At 40.4% G+C, this 18,212-nt stretch overlaps 1 protein-coding gene across 1 annotated transcript in view; it reads right to left on the bottom strand.

Moving 5' to 3' along the window:
* Window positions 1-18,212, bottom strand: part of LMTK2 (lemur tyrosine kinase 2) — an 81,090-nt gene that overhangs the window by 33,774 nt on the left and 29,104 nt on the right. The window contains exons 3-6 of the mRNA XM_082671105.1: window positions 17,779-17,923; window positions 13,592-13,665; window positions 9,752-9,870; window positions 3,953-4,040 (exon numbers count right to left, since the gene is read on the bottom strand). Of these exons, the coding sequence (XP_082527231.1) occupies window positions 3,953-4,040; window positions 9,752-9,870; window positions 13,592-13,665; window positions 17,779-17,923 (426 nt within the window). The remainder of the gene's footprint in view (window positions 1-3,952; window positions 4,041-9,751; window positions 9,871-13,591; window positions 13,666-17,778; window positions 17,924-18,212) is intronic.

Raw genomic sequence — 18,212 nt, 5'->3', positions numbered from 1 at the left:
ACTCAGAAGAGTTTTCATTTTCTTTCATAAAAATTCTAAGATAAAGTGCTTTTCAGAGACTGGTAATTCCATCTCACAAGGAATGACTTAAGTAAGTGTGAAAATATTCTCTCCTTTCTCCTTAAACGATGTTATCACTGAGCATGGTCACTGCCTGGTGACGACGGAAAAGGCCAATGTTCACTCAATAGCTCCTGACCTACTAAGAACATGTGAAGATAGTGGCTCCTTTCACTGTGCCTGCAGTTGCTGATTACCAATCCTGGGCTACAGGCCTCTGGCCTCTGGACCCTGGCCAGAAGGTGCTTTTGCCCTGAATGACGCCCCTCTGCTCAGTCTGGCCTCTTTCTGGGAGGGTTCTGGGGCATCCAGGCTGGGAGCAGGGCTCAGGTGAAGCCAGGCTTTGGGGTGTGCTGGGAACGTCCCTGCAGTCCAGGCAGGAAGGCACCTCTATGGCTCATGGGCCTGACACGAGTTGACCGTTTCTGCTACCTGGTCTCTGCACACACTGAGCCCTGAGGACCTAACTGCAGGGCCAGTGTCCCCGGTCGAGGCCCAGCCCTTGCTGCTCAGGAGCTGGTCCCTCTGCAACTTACTAGGGTCCAGAGATGATGAGAACGAAACTGCCCTCGGAGATAAATGTGACATCACTGCCTGGCAAGGTTGGGGGCTCCCTGGGTTAACGGCCTTTACCTTGATATGAGGCTGGACATTCCAAGTGCTGACTGACAGATTTCCCAAGGGCATACCAGCCTCCTCCAAGTAGAGTTAACAGCGGTACAGCCCCTTCCATAATAGTAGGTAATTACCAATGTCCTTTGTGTGGTAAGAACCACGTAACATAAAATCACCACCCTTCAGTGTTTCTAAGTGTACAGTTCAGTGGCATCAAGTACATTCACACTGCTGTGCAGCCATCACCACCGTCCATCCACAGAACTCTCTTCATCTTCCCAAACTGAACGTCTGTCCCCATTAAACACTAATTCCCCCAACCCCTCCTCCCGCCAGCCCCCGGCACCCACCCTTCTACCTTCTGTCTCCGTGAGTCTGACCACTCCAGGGACCTCATATAAGTGGAATCCTACAGTATTTGTGTTTTTGTGACTTAGCTTCTTTCACTGAGCATAATGACCCCAAGGTTCTTCCACATTGCAGCATGTGGCAGAATTTCCTTCCTTTTTAAGGCTGAATAATACTCCAGTGTATGGATAGACCCAATTTTATTTGTTCAACCACTGATGGACACCTGGGCTGCTTCTGCCTCGTGGCTACTGTGAATAATGCTGCTGTGAACACGGGCATGAAAATGAGATCCTGCTCCCAACTGTTTGGATATATGTACCTAGAAGTGAAACTGCCAGATCTTGTGGAAATTCTAGTTTAATTTCGGGGAGGAAAATTATTGTTTTTCAATTTTACTATTGATCAATGTACCCTTGGGCAGTGCACTTAAATAAAAACGGCTATTCGCTCTCACTGCCAGTGAAAGCTTTTGGTGGGGATGGGCTCTTTCCAGATGCTCAGCCTTCAGGAGTGACTGAGGAGAGTGAACATGACTTAGGAGAGTCACATAAAATGTGTTTCAAGAAGTCACATTTCCTAATTCTGGAGGGCTGTATCCATAATCTTCATCTCAAAAGATGAAAGCCAACAGAAATGTAGGTAAGTAAATATGTATATTCTGAATACTTAGTCTAGTGTCAGTACTTGGAGAATACGCATTTAAATCTGAGATAGAAAAGTATGAGGGAAAAATTCTATGCAAAGAATGTTGGGGACTTCCCTGGTGGCACAGTGGTTGAGAATCCGCCTGCCAATGTGGGGGACTCAGGTTCCTGCCCTGGTCCGGGAAGATCCCACATGCGGAGGAGCAACTAAGCCTGTGCTCTACAACAAAGAGCAGCCACTGCAATGAGAAGCCCACGCGCCGCAATGAAGAGTATCCCCCGCTCGCCACAACTGGAGAAAGCCCGCGCGCAGCATCGAAGACCCAATGTAGCCAAAAATAAATAAATAAAATTAAAAAAAAAAACAAAAGCAAAAACAAATTAGAACAGCACTAAAACTAAACCCATTACCTGAACCCACTTGGAAGAAACATTAAGCTTTTACTATTCCAGGAAAAACAACAACATTGTCTAGTAAAACTTTCAGGAATGGACAAACAGGGTAAAGAATAAGAAAATGCCAAAGTACATGAGCTAGTTTTATAAACCACCTCGATTAGCCTGGGAACGTGCTACTTCAAGAAGATGGTGGTTCTGCTGTTATTTCTGCTACAGTCACTCATAAAGAACGTTCCCACTGTTACTTATAATCAATATCAGGAGCTTAGGGACTCAAAAAAGATACCATTAAATGTCTCAGAAAAGCAGAACTCTGACAAGCAGACTTGTCTTATCACATAAAAATGCATCTTTGGTCTTCTTTCCTCACCTGCTGTGTCACCTATCATACTGGTCACCAAGAGCTAGACTAAAAGGAGTTATTTTCATATCATGATAAGTAAGGTCATACATACCAGCTCTGATAATTCTGAGATAATCAAAACCAGCTACGCAATAAAACTATGAGAAACATCCTTGCGAACTCCTTCCTCTTCGTTCTCGTGACTCTATTAAATAATCAGGCTAAATGGCAATTATCACATGTCTGCTCCCTCTAAGTAGGAGGCCTAGAGGACAATGGCCAGTTTTCTCTCTGGGTCCCTTGAGAACAGCACGCTGCCTTTCTACACCAAGTGTTCAATCAGGAAGCACCCTCCACGACGGGGGAAACGTGGGGAGGGCACAGAAAAGTAGGCTTAACTCTGGTTTCTTTACGTGGAGAGAGAGCTTGATGAGGTCCCAGCATCTCTGGAGAAGGGTTAAAATATTGATTAATTTTAGACCTTGTTACACTAAATATGCATGTTGTAACTTCTAGTGTAACCATACACAAAATTAAGAAACAGTATCTAAAACAGTAGATGGGGAAAACTGAAACAAACAAAGAAATTCAAGAATCTAAAAGAAGGCTAGAAAAAAAGCAAAAAAGAAAAGTTGAAACAGGTAAGAAAAATAATACACAACAGGCACATAACATTCCAAATATCTCATAGGTACAATAAACATAAATGGATGACCTGTTCCATGTTAAGTGACCGAGACTGACAGGTTAATAAAATTCTAACCGTAAGCTATTTACAAGAGATGTCAACCAGAGAAGAGGACTGACAGAGATAAACCAGGCAAATTCTAACCAAAAGAAAGCTGGCCTAACTAAATTAACATCAATAAAAATAGACTTAATCCTCAGTAATGCTTTTAATCTTAAAGAGATTGCATTCATAATGATAAAAGTTTCAAATTAAGGGAAGTTATATCAACTCTAAATTTGGATCCCTGACACAGCGGGGTATCAAAATGTACAAAGCAAAACAACTAGAACTATAAGGAAAAATAAGGAAAATCCATAATCAGAGCAGGAAATTTTAACATGCCTCTCAATAACTGATAGAAAACTGACCCAGGCTCCCTCTGTCCTGCCCCCTCCCCACAAATCAGAAGGATACAGGAGATCTGAACAGCCTCATAAACCTGACCCAAAAGATCCATACAGACATACTGTACAGATCACCAGAACACACGTTCTTCTCCCCAGCATCTACAGATAGAATAAAACACTGACCCTGGGGTAGAGGTGAACATAGCCTGGAACAGAGCTGAAGCTGACCCAGAGCCAATGAGAATCACTTTGCTCTTATCAGCCACTGAGATTTGGGGGGGGGGGGGTTACTATAATATAACCCACTGAAAGCTAATATATCAAGTTTATTAATAATTTTTCTTTGGAATTAACTACCTGGGACAGAAGTGAAAGCAGTCCCTCATCCAGCATTTCTATCTGTCAAAAACACTTCGGTAAAAACTTCTGAATACTTGACTTTGAATTTCTACTGAAAACTTACCAAGTCACAGAACTCAAACACCAGAAGATAGGGGATTGCTTCTACACACTGTCCAACACACTGAAGAACATTTGGATGTTGAAGAGTACTGGTAAAAATAAAAGTCATAGCATTGTTCATGAGGGAGCAGGCTAGTAAAACTGTTCAAACAGTGACCGCAAATTTAACGTTCTTAACGATTTAAATATAATCAACTGAAAAGAGCACAATCAAGATTCTATTTAACAGATGTATTCTAAGTCATGTAATGATTAAGTAATTCAAAGCCAATCAGGCGAACATTTTCACAAATTAAAACATCTCCTAACATAAGAATCTTTAACTTTAGTAATTTAACTTTATAGGTATCATTTGGAAGCATCATTTAAAAGAAGGCAAACTATATTCCATGAGCACTTTCAATCCACATAATAAAATACTCAGTTTACCTCTTAGACTATCTAGCTTATATACTATTTTCATAAATCACAGTACACAAACTCTTTTTGGAAAATATTTTGTCTAAAACAAAGTTAAAAAAAAAAGATATGCCAAAATGGCTTTTTAAACTTCAAAACTTTATTCTGAAGCAATAATGAATTAAGAGTAAGTTGCAAAGATAGTGCAAAGAGGTCCCATGTCCCCTTCACCCAGTTTTCCCCACTGGTGACACCTGACACAATCAGTGCAATCCCCAAAGTAGGGCCCTGACACTAGGGTGCGGTGTGTGTGTGGCTTGCAAGTCCTGTTATCAACATGTGTGGATTTGTGCAACCACCACTCAACAGAAATGCAGAACTGCCCCCACCACGAAGACCTCCCATGCTACCCCTTTCTGCTACCCCTTGATAGTCACACTGCCGCCGCCCCCAACCATTCCTCAGCCCTGGCAACCACGAACCTGGTCTCCTTTTCTATAATGTTCTCATTTTGAGAATACTATGTAAGTGAAATCACACAGTATGTGGCCTTCTGAGATTGATTTTTTTCACTCAACACAATGCCCTCCAGATTACCCGAGTCACTGCCTGCATCAGCAGTCCCTTCCCTTCTACTACTGAGCAGGATTCCATGGCTGGATGGACCATAGTTTGTTTAACCGGTCACCTATAGAGGGCATTTTAGTTTTTCCAGTTTGAGGCTACTATAAATAGAGCCGCTATAAATAATCACACAAGAGATTTTGCATGGAAGTAAGTTTTCATTTCTATGTGATAGATGCCGAGGAGAGCAACAGCTGGGTTACAAGACGTGACGGTTAATTCTCTGTCAACCTGGCTGAGCCACAGTGCAGATATTTGGTCAAACACTATTCTGGACACTTCTGTGAGGGTGTTTTTGGATGAGATCATCATTTAAATCAGTGGACTTTCAGTAAGAGCAGACGGTGCTCCAAAATGTGGGTGGGCTTTGTCCAAAGAACAAAGACTAGCCTCACCCAGTGAAGAAGGAATTCTGCCAGCAGATGGCCTTTGGACATGAACTGAACAGTGGTTCTGCTCTGGGTCTCCAGCCTGCTGGTCCACCCTGCAGACTTACCAGTCTCCATAACTGCATGAGCCATTTCCCTAAAATAAATTACCTATTCATCCATCTATCTCTCTCTCGCTATCCATCCATCCATCTATCTATCTCTCCATCCATCCATCCATCCATCTCTCTCTCTACCTCTCTATCCATCCATCCATCCCTCTATCCATTCATCTATGTATCTATCTATCCATCCATCTACCTATCTATCCATCCATCCATCCATCCATCCATCCATCCATCTCTCTCTACCTCTCTATCCATCCATCCATCCCTCTATCCATTCATCTATGTATCTATCTATCCATCCATCTACCTATCTATCCATCCATCTATCCATCCATCCATCCATCCATCCATCCATCCATCCATCCATCCATCCATCCATCTATCTACAGATTCTACCGGCTCTGTTTCTCTGGAGTACGTTGACTAATACATACAGTGGTAAGCGTATGTTTAGTTTTTTAACAAACTCTCAAACTATTTTCCAAAGTGGCTGTACCATTTTACATTCCCACCAGCAATGTGTGAGAGATCCAGTTTCTCCACATCCTCACCAGCATCTGGTATTGTTGCTATTTTATTTTAGCTTTCCTAATACTTGTGAAGTGGTCTCTCATCATGATCGTAATTACCCTAGCTAACGATGTTGATCTCTTCATTGCTATCCACAGATCCTCTTTGGTGTCACTTGATGTCTTTTGTTTATTTTTGTTTTTTACTGTTGAGTTTTGTCTCTCTGCCAAAAACAGTCCTAATTATGTAGCTATATAAGGTCTTGAAATTGAGTCAACTGATTCCTCCAATTTTTATTCTTATTTTTCATAATTGTTTCGGCTATCCTACTTTTGCCTTTATATATAATTTTAGAATAATCTTGTATATAGGTTTTTAAAATCTTGCTGGGATTTTGATAGGAATTGCAGGAATCTGACTGGGAAGAACGGACATCTTCACGAATCTTCCAACCCATGAATATGGTATGTCTCTTTGTTTATTTAGACCTTGATTTCTTTCATCAGTTTCTATAGTTTTCAGCATACAAGTCCTGTACATGTACTTAAGTATTTCTTTTTTGTTTTTGAGTGAATATAAAAGTTATTTTATTTAAAAGTTGGTTTCCACATGTTCATTGATAGTACACAGAAATAAAACTGACTTTTGTATGTTGACCATGCATCCTGCAACCTTGCTGAATTCTCTCTTACTAGTTCTAGGGGATTTTTTTTTTTCCGGAGATTACTTGGGATTTGCTGCATAAACATTTTCTGCATATAAACACAGACACTTAGGTCTTTCTTTCTGATCTACAGGCTTCTGAATGTTTCCTTTTCTTGCCTTATTGAGCTAGTTAGAACTTCTGGCTCTTATTGAATAGCAGGGATGAAAGCGAACATCTACGTCTTTCTTGATCTTAGGGATAAAAGCATTCAGTCTTTCACCATTAAGTATGATGCTAGATGTAGATTTTTTGTAGATGTTCTTTAATAAGTGGAGATTCTCATCTAATTCTAGTTTTCAAAGAGTTTTTATCATGAATTAGTGTGGAGTTTTGTCAAATGTTTTTCTCCATCAACTGACAGGATCATGTGATGTTTCTTCTTTACCCAGTAATTATGGTGGATTACACTGACTGATTTTCAAATACTGAATCAGACTAGCATTCCTGGAATAAATTCCAATTGGTCATGATATATAACTTTTTATACATTTGCTAATATTTTGGTTAGAATTTCTGCATCAACATCGATGACAGATATTGGTCTACAGTTTTCCTTTTTGCACTTTGTCAGGTTTTGGTATCGGGGTAATACTGGCTTCATAAAATGAGTTAGCAAGTGTTCCCTCCTATTTTCTAGAAAATATTGTGTAGAACTGGCATTAATTCATCTTTAGTCGTTTTGTAGAATGCTCTGGTCAAACTGTCTAAGCCTGGGGACTCTTTTTGAGAGTTTTTAAGTTGCAAACTCCATTTCTTCAATGATTATAGGTCTATTCAAATAACCTATTTCATATTGGGTGAGTCGTGGTGGTTTGTGCTTTTTGAGTAATTGGTTCATTTCATCTAAGTTGTCAAATATATATATACGTAGAGCTGTTTGTCCCTTATTATCCTTTTGATGTCTGTAGGGTCTCTTTCATTCCTGATATTAGAAATCTGTGTCTTCTCTTTTATTCTCTGTCAGTCTTGTTAGAGGATTGTCAATTTTATTATCTTTCCAAAGAGCCAACTTTATGTTTCAATGATTTTTATCTACTGTTTTCAATTTTATCGACCTCTGCTCTTATCTTTAATATCTACTCCTTCTGTTTGCTTTGAGTTCATTTGCTCCTCTGTTTTTGGTCCTTTGAAGTATGAGCTTAGGTTATTGATTTGAGACTTGTCCTCTTTTCAATGTAACCCCCCTACAGGTGAGGTGGTGTTTCTTTCTCCCGGCTTTTGAGATTTTTTTGTCTTTCATTTTCAGAAGTTTGATTATGATGTGTGTTGGCATGAATTTCTTTGGGTTTATCCTGTTTGAGATTTGATCAACTTATGAATCTGTAGGTTTGTCTTTTCAAAATGTGGAACATTTTCCAGTTAATATTTCTTCAAATACTTTTTCTATCCACTTTCTATCTCCTTTCAATCTGGGATGTCTTGATCTTTTGTTCAAGTCCCCCAAGTCCCTGAGGCACTTTTCATTTTTTTAAGCATATTTTCTTTCTGTTGTTTGAACTGGGTGATATTTCTTGTTTTATCTTCAACTTCACTGATTTTTTCCTCTGTCCTCTCCATTCTGCTGTTGAACTCATCCACTGAGTTTTTACTTTGATTATTATATTTTTCAGTTCCAAAGTGTCCGCTTTGGTCTTCCTTATGTAGTCTATGTCTTTGCTGAAACTTTGTTTTCTTCATTTGTTTCAAGGGTACTATAATTTTTTTAAATATAAATTTATTTATTTATTTTATTTTTGGCTATGTTGGGTCTTCATTGCTGCACACAGGCTTTCTCTAGTTGCGGCGAACGGGGGCTACTCTTTGTTGCAGTGCATGGGCTTCTCACTGCGGTGGCTTCTCTTGTTGCAGAGCACAGGCTCTAGGCATGTGGGCTTCAGTAGTTGTGGCACATAGGCTTAGTTGCTCCATGGCATGTGGGATCTTCCCAGACCAGGGCTCAAACCCGTGTCCCCTGCACTGGCAGGCGGATTCTTAACAACTATGCCACCAGGGAAGTCCCAGGGTACTAAAATTTATTGCTCATTGAAGCATTTTTACAACAGCTGCTTTAAAATCCTTGTCAGATAATCCTAACATCTCTGTCATCTTGGTGTTGGTATCTGTTGTCTTTTCTATTTTTTGTGTGTTTATTTTATTGAAGTATAGTTGATTTACAATGTTGTGCTAATTTGTACTGTACAGCAAAGTGATTCAGTTGTAAATGCATTCTTTTTCGTATTCTTTTACATTATGGTTTATCACAGGATACTGAATATAGTTCCCTGTGCTGTAACAGTAGGACCTTGTTGTTCATCCATTCTATATATAACAGTGTGCATCTGCTAATCCCAAACTCCCAGTCTATCACTACCCTGGCCCCCCTCCCACTTGGTAACCACAGGCCTATTCTCTATATCTGTGAGTCTGTTTCTGTTTTGTAAACAAGTTCATTTGTGTCATATTTTAGCTTCCACATATAAGTGATATCATATGATACTTGTCTTTCTCTGTGTGACTTACTTCACTTAGTTTGATAATCTCTAGGTTCATCCATGTTGCTGCAAATGGCATTATTTCATTCTTTTTTATGGCTGAGTAGTATTCCATTATATATAATGTACCACATCTTCTTTATCCATTTCTCTGTCGATGGACATTTAGGTTGTTTCTATGTCTTGGCTATTGTGAATAGTGCTGCTATGAACAGAAGGGTGCATGTATCTCTTTGAAATTAGAGTTTTGTCTGGGGGTGGGATTGCTGGACCCACCCAGGAGTGGGATTGCTGGACCATTTGGCAACTCTACGTTTAGTTTTTTGAGGAATCTCCATACTGTTTTCCATAGTGACTGCACCAAATTACATTCCCACCATCTGTTGTCTTTTCTTACTTAGCTGAGTTCTCTTGGTTCTTGGAAAGATCAGTGATCTCAGCTGAAACCTGGACATTTTGGGTCTTATGCTATGAGACTCTGGATCTTATTTAAATTTTGTATTTTACAAGCAGAAATCCCAAAGGCGTTTTAAACACCTGATTTTCAACAGACCACAGACCACGTTTACAAAACATTCATTACGGTTTACTTACTAGTATGGTTCTCCATTTTTCAAAAAAGTATCGTGTTCCTTTGGGCTCGCACTTGCTTTTAACTCCTTCACTATTACTCTCACTACACTAGTGCCCGTGTAGATCTCTCCAAGGAGCACCTAAAACCAAAGAATAGTTTTTCACTTCACTTCCATCAACATGATAAAGAAGTATGTTACACTTACCAGGAAATGGAATACAGGAAAACAAATTAAGCAACAGTCAGATGGCTTTCTATTATTTTAAATTCTACCTCACGAAAAGCTTGGAAAGCTAAAATATTTTCCTTAAGTTTTAAAACAGTCATCAGATGTTTACAACATTCATATATTTATATGTACTTCTTTTCTATTTACTTAAAAATGTTTTATACTTTAACAGAAATTGCCAATGACATTACAGAAGAGTAATTTATTAGTTTGGTTCAAATATAACCCGAATATTTCTCAAAAACACTTCAACTGAGTTGTGTTATTTTGTTATGTCTACTTCACATAGGACAAAATAAACTGACAGCCAGCGTACAAACTATCATTGCGTTATAGCTTTAAAAATCCATGGCATGCCAGTTATTCCAGGCCTTTATCTTGTACTAAAGCTTCAGTCAAAACACAGGGAAAAAACACTCCACTGAAATTAACAGAACACAAAATGCAAATGAAAATAAGAACAAGCTACAAGCGATATATTAAGTATTAATATAGGACAATACAAAGGCACTCCAAAATACAATATTTAAGATGAAAATGATGATGAAGTAAAGATTTTTACCTAATTTGAGAATGGTCAAAACTAAAAGGCTTCCTTTTAAAATAGGTTTTTTATATTTTTATAAAATAGATTAATTTTAATGCCCTGAAAATAGAGAATAAGAACCTGAACAGAATTTAATGTTATATTAGGAATATAAGGGCAGAAAAATGCATAGAACAGGAAACTCTGATAATTAACTAAGCCATATTCTCTGTTTCAAATAACGAGTTTGCACAGATATAACAAGCCTAACACGTCCATGGTGCTGATTTGCAAAGAGGGGAGAATAACTAGGGGACCAGGCAATGATCTGGCTCACTGTCTCTCTCTCTCTGTAGCCAGCACTGTTGTCATCCTTGGAGGGCAACGTATGCAGGGACTATTCACTCAACACCGGGACCTCTCAGTTCTCTGACCTCACTCCCGCTCATCTTTCCTACGAGCCTCTCAGCAAACACTCCCAGGGGTCTAGACCTAGCTAGTAATTATGTTATGGCCAAAACCTTGAATTTTAACTTCTTCTCTACCCGTCCTTCGATTTCCAGCTCACTTACTTCAACAGTCTAATCCAACAAGTGCACAACTTGCCCCCCAATCCACTAATGATCCCGCTTTTCCACCCTCCTGCCCTGACTGCAGGCCCCGCTCTCCTCCCTGACAGCTTAGAGCCCACGACCCTTCACTCCCATCACCCCCGTGCCCTCTCACTGAGGTCTATTAGCTCAGCCAAGCCTCGGTGCTGCTTAAATCCATCTACTTGCCTACAATAAAAAGCATCAAAAGTAGAAAAAAGCCATGATGAGTGGTCTCACTTTAAATCTGTGAGGGTCCTCAGCGCTGCTCACCACCACCCCCATTTCCCCAGTTGATATACTTTCCCACATTCTCCTCCTGCTCAAACTTCACGTACATCTTTTCACTCCTGCATTTCAAACGGGCCTCCTATTTACTGAGTAAAATGATCAAAAGTGAACCTGCTCATTTTAACACCAAATCCACCTGCACCTGTGTACACATCCTGTTTCTGCTCCCATTTCAGGAGAGAAACTGTCCCTGTGCCTAAGACCAAGTCCTACAATAATGCTGTGGATCCCTCCTACGCTTACACCCCCTCCCACAGTATCAGTCCCCCCCCCCATATAAACATGCTAAAACAGCAGCATATACTATAAAAAAAAAAACAATCAAAAACCCTTCCCTTGGCCCTTGGATGGGCCCAAACAGCTCATCATTTCTCTGTTCCCTTTTAGATTAAAACTCCTCGACAGAGTTGTCTAAATGTGCTATCTCCAGTTTCTCCCTGGAACCCACCACACGTGAGGATGTGACATGGCCCTTTTGAGGTCACAAGCACTGAATCTTCTGAGGATACCATGGACTGCATGCTGCTGGGTCCTAATTCTCCCAGCCTTCATCTTGCTCAGTGTGTCCACAGCATCTACTGCAATTCATCTTCTGGAGCTCCTCCTCAGACCTTCAGAATAATGCTCCTCTCTCCTGTGCCCTCTCCTACTCACTGGCTGACTCTCCGTCTCCCTCACAGGGTCTCCCTGACTGTGCTGACCTCCCCGCTGCAGGGCCTCAGGGCTCGGTCCTTGTGCCTCCCCCTCTCCTCTGTGTTAGCATTCTCGGTGATGTCATCTAGCCTCAAGTACCACCTCTATACTGAGTTCTCCCAAGTTTATATCTCTGTCTTGAACTCTCAATTTGCATTTCCAGCTGCCTACATGGTATCTCCATTTGCACATCTGAGAGCCACCTCACCCCTGATGTATCCAAAAGTGAACCCACCTTCCTCCTCCACGTCTGCTTCTCCCTAGTCTTTCCCATCTCAGATCACAGCAACTCCATGCTTCTTGCCAATCGGGCCATAAGCCGTCATCCTTAACTTCTTTCCCTCTCCAGACTCCGTATCTGCTCCATCCCAAGTCCTGTGTGCTTCCTGTTGGAACCTCGACCTCTCCATGCTATCATCCAGGTCCAAGCCTGCCTGCAACTCTCCCTAGACAATTGCGGCAGCCTTCTTACCAATTTCCCTGCTTCCCCGTGGCCCTCTACAACATGGCGATCCTCTCAACCTGTAAGCCAGGTGATGTCACTCATCCCCAGATCCTGGAGCACCTTCCTAGCCCCCTCTGAGGAAAAGTCAAAGTCTCTAAATGCAGGAAATACCTCATGTCCCCTGGCTCCCCTACCCCTCTCTGAGCCTGTCTCCTACCATTGACTGTTTACTGTCTGATCACCCCCCAGCCCCAACTAGAAATTTCAGCTTTGTCAGGGCAAGGGTTCCAGCTGTTTGCTGCTACATTCCCAGGACTCCACAGGCCAGGACTTTACCATCTTCCTCCACATCATACTCCCAGCACCAAGAACAACGTCTGACACATAATAGGTTTTGCTAAATGGCTTAGAAGATCCGGTAACTAATAAAGTTTGGACGACATGAAAGATACACGACAAACAACTCTTATCGGAAAGACAGAAGCATGAGATGGTTGACTACAGAGCAAATACATCTTCTGGTCGTGGCCGCCCTACTTATGATGCAATGATCACTCAGTTACACCCTTTTACAAAGAATGATTGCTCCATCATAGAAACAGTTGTTATAAAAAAGATCATTCCTTCTGTGGTAAAAAGATCAACAAAGTGTGTTATTATAGGTCACTTGACAGGCTACGAGAAACACAACAGTTCTTCACAATGGTTTTCATTATAACCATGCTACCCATCTATTATAAAGTGGTTTAAGTGTCATAAGGGAAGGGGGAGAAGAAAGAAGAAACAAATAATTTGAGGAGGACAAAAAGCTTCTAAAATTCCCATCTTTTTTCCCTTTTTACCGTTGTCTGCCAACAACTAGAAAAGTCTCTGATATAGAAATAAAAGACCTTCTTGGAAAAACTCACACACCCAGGAATGCTGACGCTCACACTTCCACATGGTTTCAGGGGCCAATGGAGAAATTCAATTGGGACCACAGTGTGTAGACAGTACGTGGAATGTCACGTAACACACGTCTTAATTAGCTTTAAATTCTAAACAGTATAAGCAGGAGGGGAAGAGATGAAAGCGAACGAACTTTACCTTTCCAAACCAGCCATGTCCAATTTCCTGTATATAATTTAGACTGTGGCGGGCGACTTGAGACTTCAAACCTTCTGTAGGAAAAAGAACGTTGAAAACTAAAGGTAAGTATTTAACTGAAATAAATATTAATATATAACCTATAAAGTACAAACACTAACATAAATTTAATGTTTGTGATAATAAAGGTAGAAATAAATACATAAAACATCTCTCTCAAACTAATAATGCCAAAACGGTCTCAAATTTTAAAACTGACAGTATTTGTGAATGAATATCCTGCCCTGACTTTAAGCTCTTGCACGGAATCCTCTGACCAACTACCCTACTATAACCACCAGTCACCACCAGTCACCACCACCTCACTGGCCTTTACTCAGTCCTTCCTTTTATGGCGAAGTAGGGACCTCCGGGGCTGTCCCTCCCTAGAAACACTGAAAATCTTGTCAAAAAAACTGTAAGCATCAACCTTATCAGAACTCTGGAGGGTGGAAAAGGTTTATAGCAACCAAAGAGAACCAGAAGGAAGGCCACTGAAACAGGCAGACTTGCTTTGTGGCCTTTAATTTACTCATGTCCTACCTCTCTTGCAGCACATCTTAAAGATGACCCATGTGGGGCTTCCCTAGTGGCGCAGTGGTTGAGAATCTGCCTGCCAATGCAGGGGACACGGGTTTGAACCCTGGTCTGGGAAGATCCCACATACCGTGGAGCAACTAGCCCCGTGAGCCATAATTACTGAGCCTGCGTGTCTGGAGCCTGTGCTCTGCAACAAGAGAGGCCGCGATAGTGAGAGGCCCGCGCACCACGACGAGGAGTGGCCCCCACTTGCCGCAACTGGAGAAAGCCTCGCACAGAAATGAAGAGCCAACACAGCCAAAAATAAATAAATAAATTAAAAAAAAAAAAAAAAAAAAAGATGACCCATGTGCCAGAGTGGGTGCTGGTTCCAGAGGGAGCACAGTGACCTTCTTCCCCAGAAACTGTGCTTCTTTTTGACCTGACTGGGGTTTCCCGGAAGGCCTGCTGCGGTGGTGCCCCTTGTTCCACCTAACTTGGGCTCTATCAGGATGAAGAGGCTTCACGTGCCTCAGAAACAACGAAAGCCAAGTGGACAAGGCGCTGCTGCCCGGGGCAAATAAAAAATCCCAACTGAGGCAATAACAGACAGGCTGGAGCTTTAGCAGAAAAGCCCAGTAAAATTTGGGGGGTTTGGGGGGATATGGGCTTTTTAAAAAAAGCTATTATTACACAAACAGGGAAACTTAGAGAGCCACTTGCATGCCCAGGGAAGCACACACACTCAGAAGAGGCCCAAGAAGAACAGAGGCTTCACCTCTGGCAAGTCTCATGCTCAGCAAAGCAGGAAGTGAAGGCTAAGGCAGAGCTGTCAGTGGCCAGGCTGAGGACCTGCCCCAACACAGAGCCAGTCTGCCAGGACCTAGACAGCATCTGTCATTTGTTTCCTTTCTATTTTCTTCTTTTTTTTTTATTATTCAAAATGTCCAGTTTTCAACAAAAAATTACAAACCAAATAAAAAACAATAAAGAATGCTACATGCACTGATACAAAAGATATTTAAAAGAAAGTGTCCCTGAGAAAACAGACATTGGCCTTACTGGACAAGACCTTAAATCAACTGTCTTAAACACGCTGAAAGGGCTAAAGGAAACCACAGACAAACAACCAAAGGAAACTGAGAGAATGATATCCCAATAAATAGAGAAGACCAATAAAGTGATAGAAATTATTAAAAGGAGCCAAATAGAATTTTGGAGCTGAAAGTGCAATAACCCAAAAAAAAAAAAAAAATCACAAGAGGGTTTCAACAACAGATTTGAGCAGACAGAATAATCAGTAAACCTGAAGGGAGGTCAAATGAAATTATCCGATCTGAGGAGGAGGAAGAAAAAAGAATGAAAACATTAATGAATGAAGTCTAAGGGACTTATGGGATACCATCAAGTGGACCAACATACATATAATGAGAGCCCCAGAGGATGAGGGAGAAAAGGAAGCAGAACGAATACTTGAAGATATAATGGTAAAAAATATCTCAAATCTATGAGAAACATGAATCTATACATCTAAGAAGTTCAACAAAGTCCAAGTAAGATAAACTCAGAGATCCACACCAAGACACATTATAATCAAACTATCAAAAACCAAAGATAGAGAATTTTGAAAGCAGCAAGAGAGAACAAGTCATCACATTCAAGGGATCTTCAATAAGAATAACAATTCCATGTCTCATTAGAAACCATGGAGGCCAGAAAGCAGTGGGATGGCACATATAAAGTGCTAAAGAACAGTACCATCAACCAAGAATTCTATACCTAGCAAAACTGTCCTCTAAAAATGAAGGAGAAATTAAGACATTCTCAGATAAACGAGTTTAGGGAGTTTGCTGCCAGTACACCTGCCCTATAAGAAATGCTGAAGGGAGTCCTTCAGGCTAAAATAAAAGGACATTAAAGAGTAACTAGAAGTCATATGAGGAAATAAAGATTTCTGGTAACTACATAGGTAAAATAAAAGCCAGTATTACTGTATTTTTGTGTGTAGCTCCTTTTTTATTTATTATATGACTTAAAAGACAAACACATTAAAAAATTGTATAGTTGACCCTTGAGCAACACAGGTTTGAACTGCACAGGTCCACTTAAATGTAGATTTTTTTCAATAAATACTATAGCACTACACAATTCACAGTTGGATGCAGAAACATGGATACAGAAGGCCCACTATAAAGTTATACACAGATTTTCGACTGTGTGCAGGGCTGGGGGTGCGTGGTTGTGTGGGGTGTGGGTCAGCACCCTTAACCCCCTCGTTGTTCAAGGGTCAACAATAAATCTATGTTAATGGGCACACAATGTATAAAGCTGTAATGTGTGTCAACATAAAGGGAAGGAACAGGTTTTATATGTTGGTGAATATAAATTCAGTTGTTATAAATTCAAACTCAGTTGTTATAAATTTAAGGTAATTGTAATCCCATTATAATCACTTTTTAAAAATATAAAAAATATACACAAAAAGGAATGAGAAGGGAATCAAATGATATGCATGCATGGGTGCACACACGCCCACATACACACACACACACACACACACACACACACACACACACACAAATTCCAGTGGCCTGTCTTGCAGAAATGGAAAAACTGATCCTAAAATGCATATAGAATTGCAAGGGACTCAGAATAGCCAAAACAATCTAGAAAAAAAAAAAAGTTGGAAGACACATATTTCCCAATTTCAAATATTACTACAATGCTACAATAATCAAAACAGTGTGGTACTGGCATAAGGATAGACATATAGATCAATGGAATACAACTGAAAGTCCAGAAATTAACCTAAACGAATATGGTCAACTGATTTTCAACAAGGGTGCCAAGACAATTCAAGGCGGGAAGAACCGTCTCCTCAAAACTTGTTGCTGGGACAACTAGTCATCCACCTGTAGAATTAACCTGGATCATTACCTCACACCACATATAAATATTTTATATGAAACACACCAGCTGTGTCATGTTTTAGCTAGCTTTTTTTAAAATATAGCCTATAGCAATATTAATCAACTGTTCAGTTTATACTGCCCTAAACATACACCACTGTGTGTGCAGTACCAAGGCAGGCTTGGTACCTACAAAGACTTAAAGAACCTTCTCAGCAGTATTAGAAATCCCTAATTATTGAACCACTAGTGATACTCTATTTTATAATAAGAAATTAATTAACATCTAGTCAAACCTCTATCTTCTATCTTAGCATGAAAAGTAATATCCAAATTACCCCTCCTCCCCAAACGCAGGACATCCCAGTAGAAAACAGCAGTGTCCTACTCAGCCAGACAGGCAGTGTTGAGAACTGGCAGAGAAGCCTGCCTACCAACACAGAGGCCAGGAGCCTCTGTCAGAGTATTCCATTTTGAAGAATCGAGGAGACCAATTTACTCTTATGCCAGAGCCAAGGTCCAAAAGGAAAGGACTCAGCTTTTGCAGGAATGCAATGGGCCTGACCACTAGAATTCAGCTTCACCAGAGAGCAGAAGGAAGAAAAATTAGCAAGCAGAGGAGACAGGCAGTCCAATTTTTTTATGATTAGTAGTAAGGCTCCCTTTCTCACTTCTCAGAAATTATTCATGGAAACATGACATCAGGATGGAAGGTCTTACCTACAGAAGGCTGGAATTGTGATGGAGCTGGTAGTGAAATATTTGGTACTGAAAGTGTGAAAACTTCTGCTGGGGATTGAACAGAGGGAGTATCTTCTGCTGGTGGTGTGAAATCAATCTCATCATCAAAATTATCTTCAAATTCCTAAAATAAAGGACGAGCAATGTTATATCTAATATAAATCAGCTTAAGAGTAAATACCAAAAACATCTGCTAACATTTAAGAGATGAACATTTATTCACTCATTTGGAACACACTGCCATAATTTTTTTTTCCAATTTGTGCTGACTTCAGGTAAAAAGCATATGTAATTGTGTTCTCCAACTCAAAATAGCAGAATAAATAAGATCTGAAAAAAATTATACATATTTTATGTAATTTTTAAACTGATAACTTGAAGTTAAATGCAAAGTTTTCTAAAATGACCCTGGA

This window comes from Grampus griseus (assembly GCF_964374135.1).
Source record: "Grampus griseus genome assembly, chromosome: 14".
Classification (NCBI taxonomy): domain Eukaryota; kingdom Metazoa; phylum Chordata; class Mammalia; order Artiodactyla; family Delphinidae; genus Grampus; species Grampus griseus.
The sequence above is the reverse complement of the archived record's forward strand: the minus strand, read 5'-3'. Positions and strand labels throughout refer to the sequence as shown.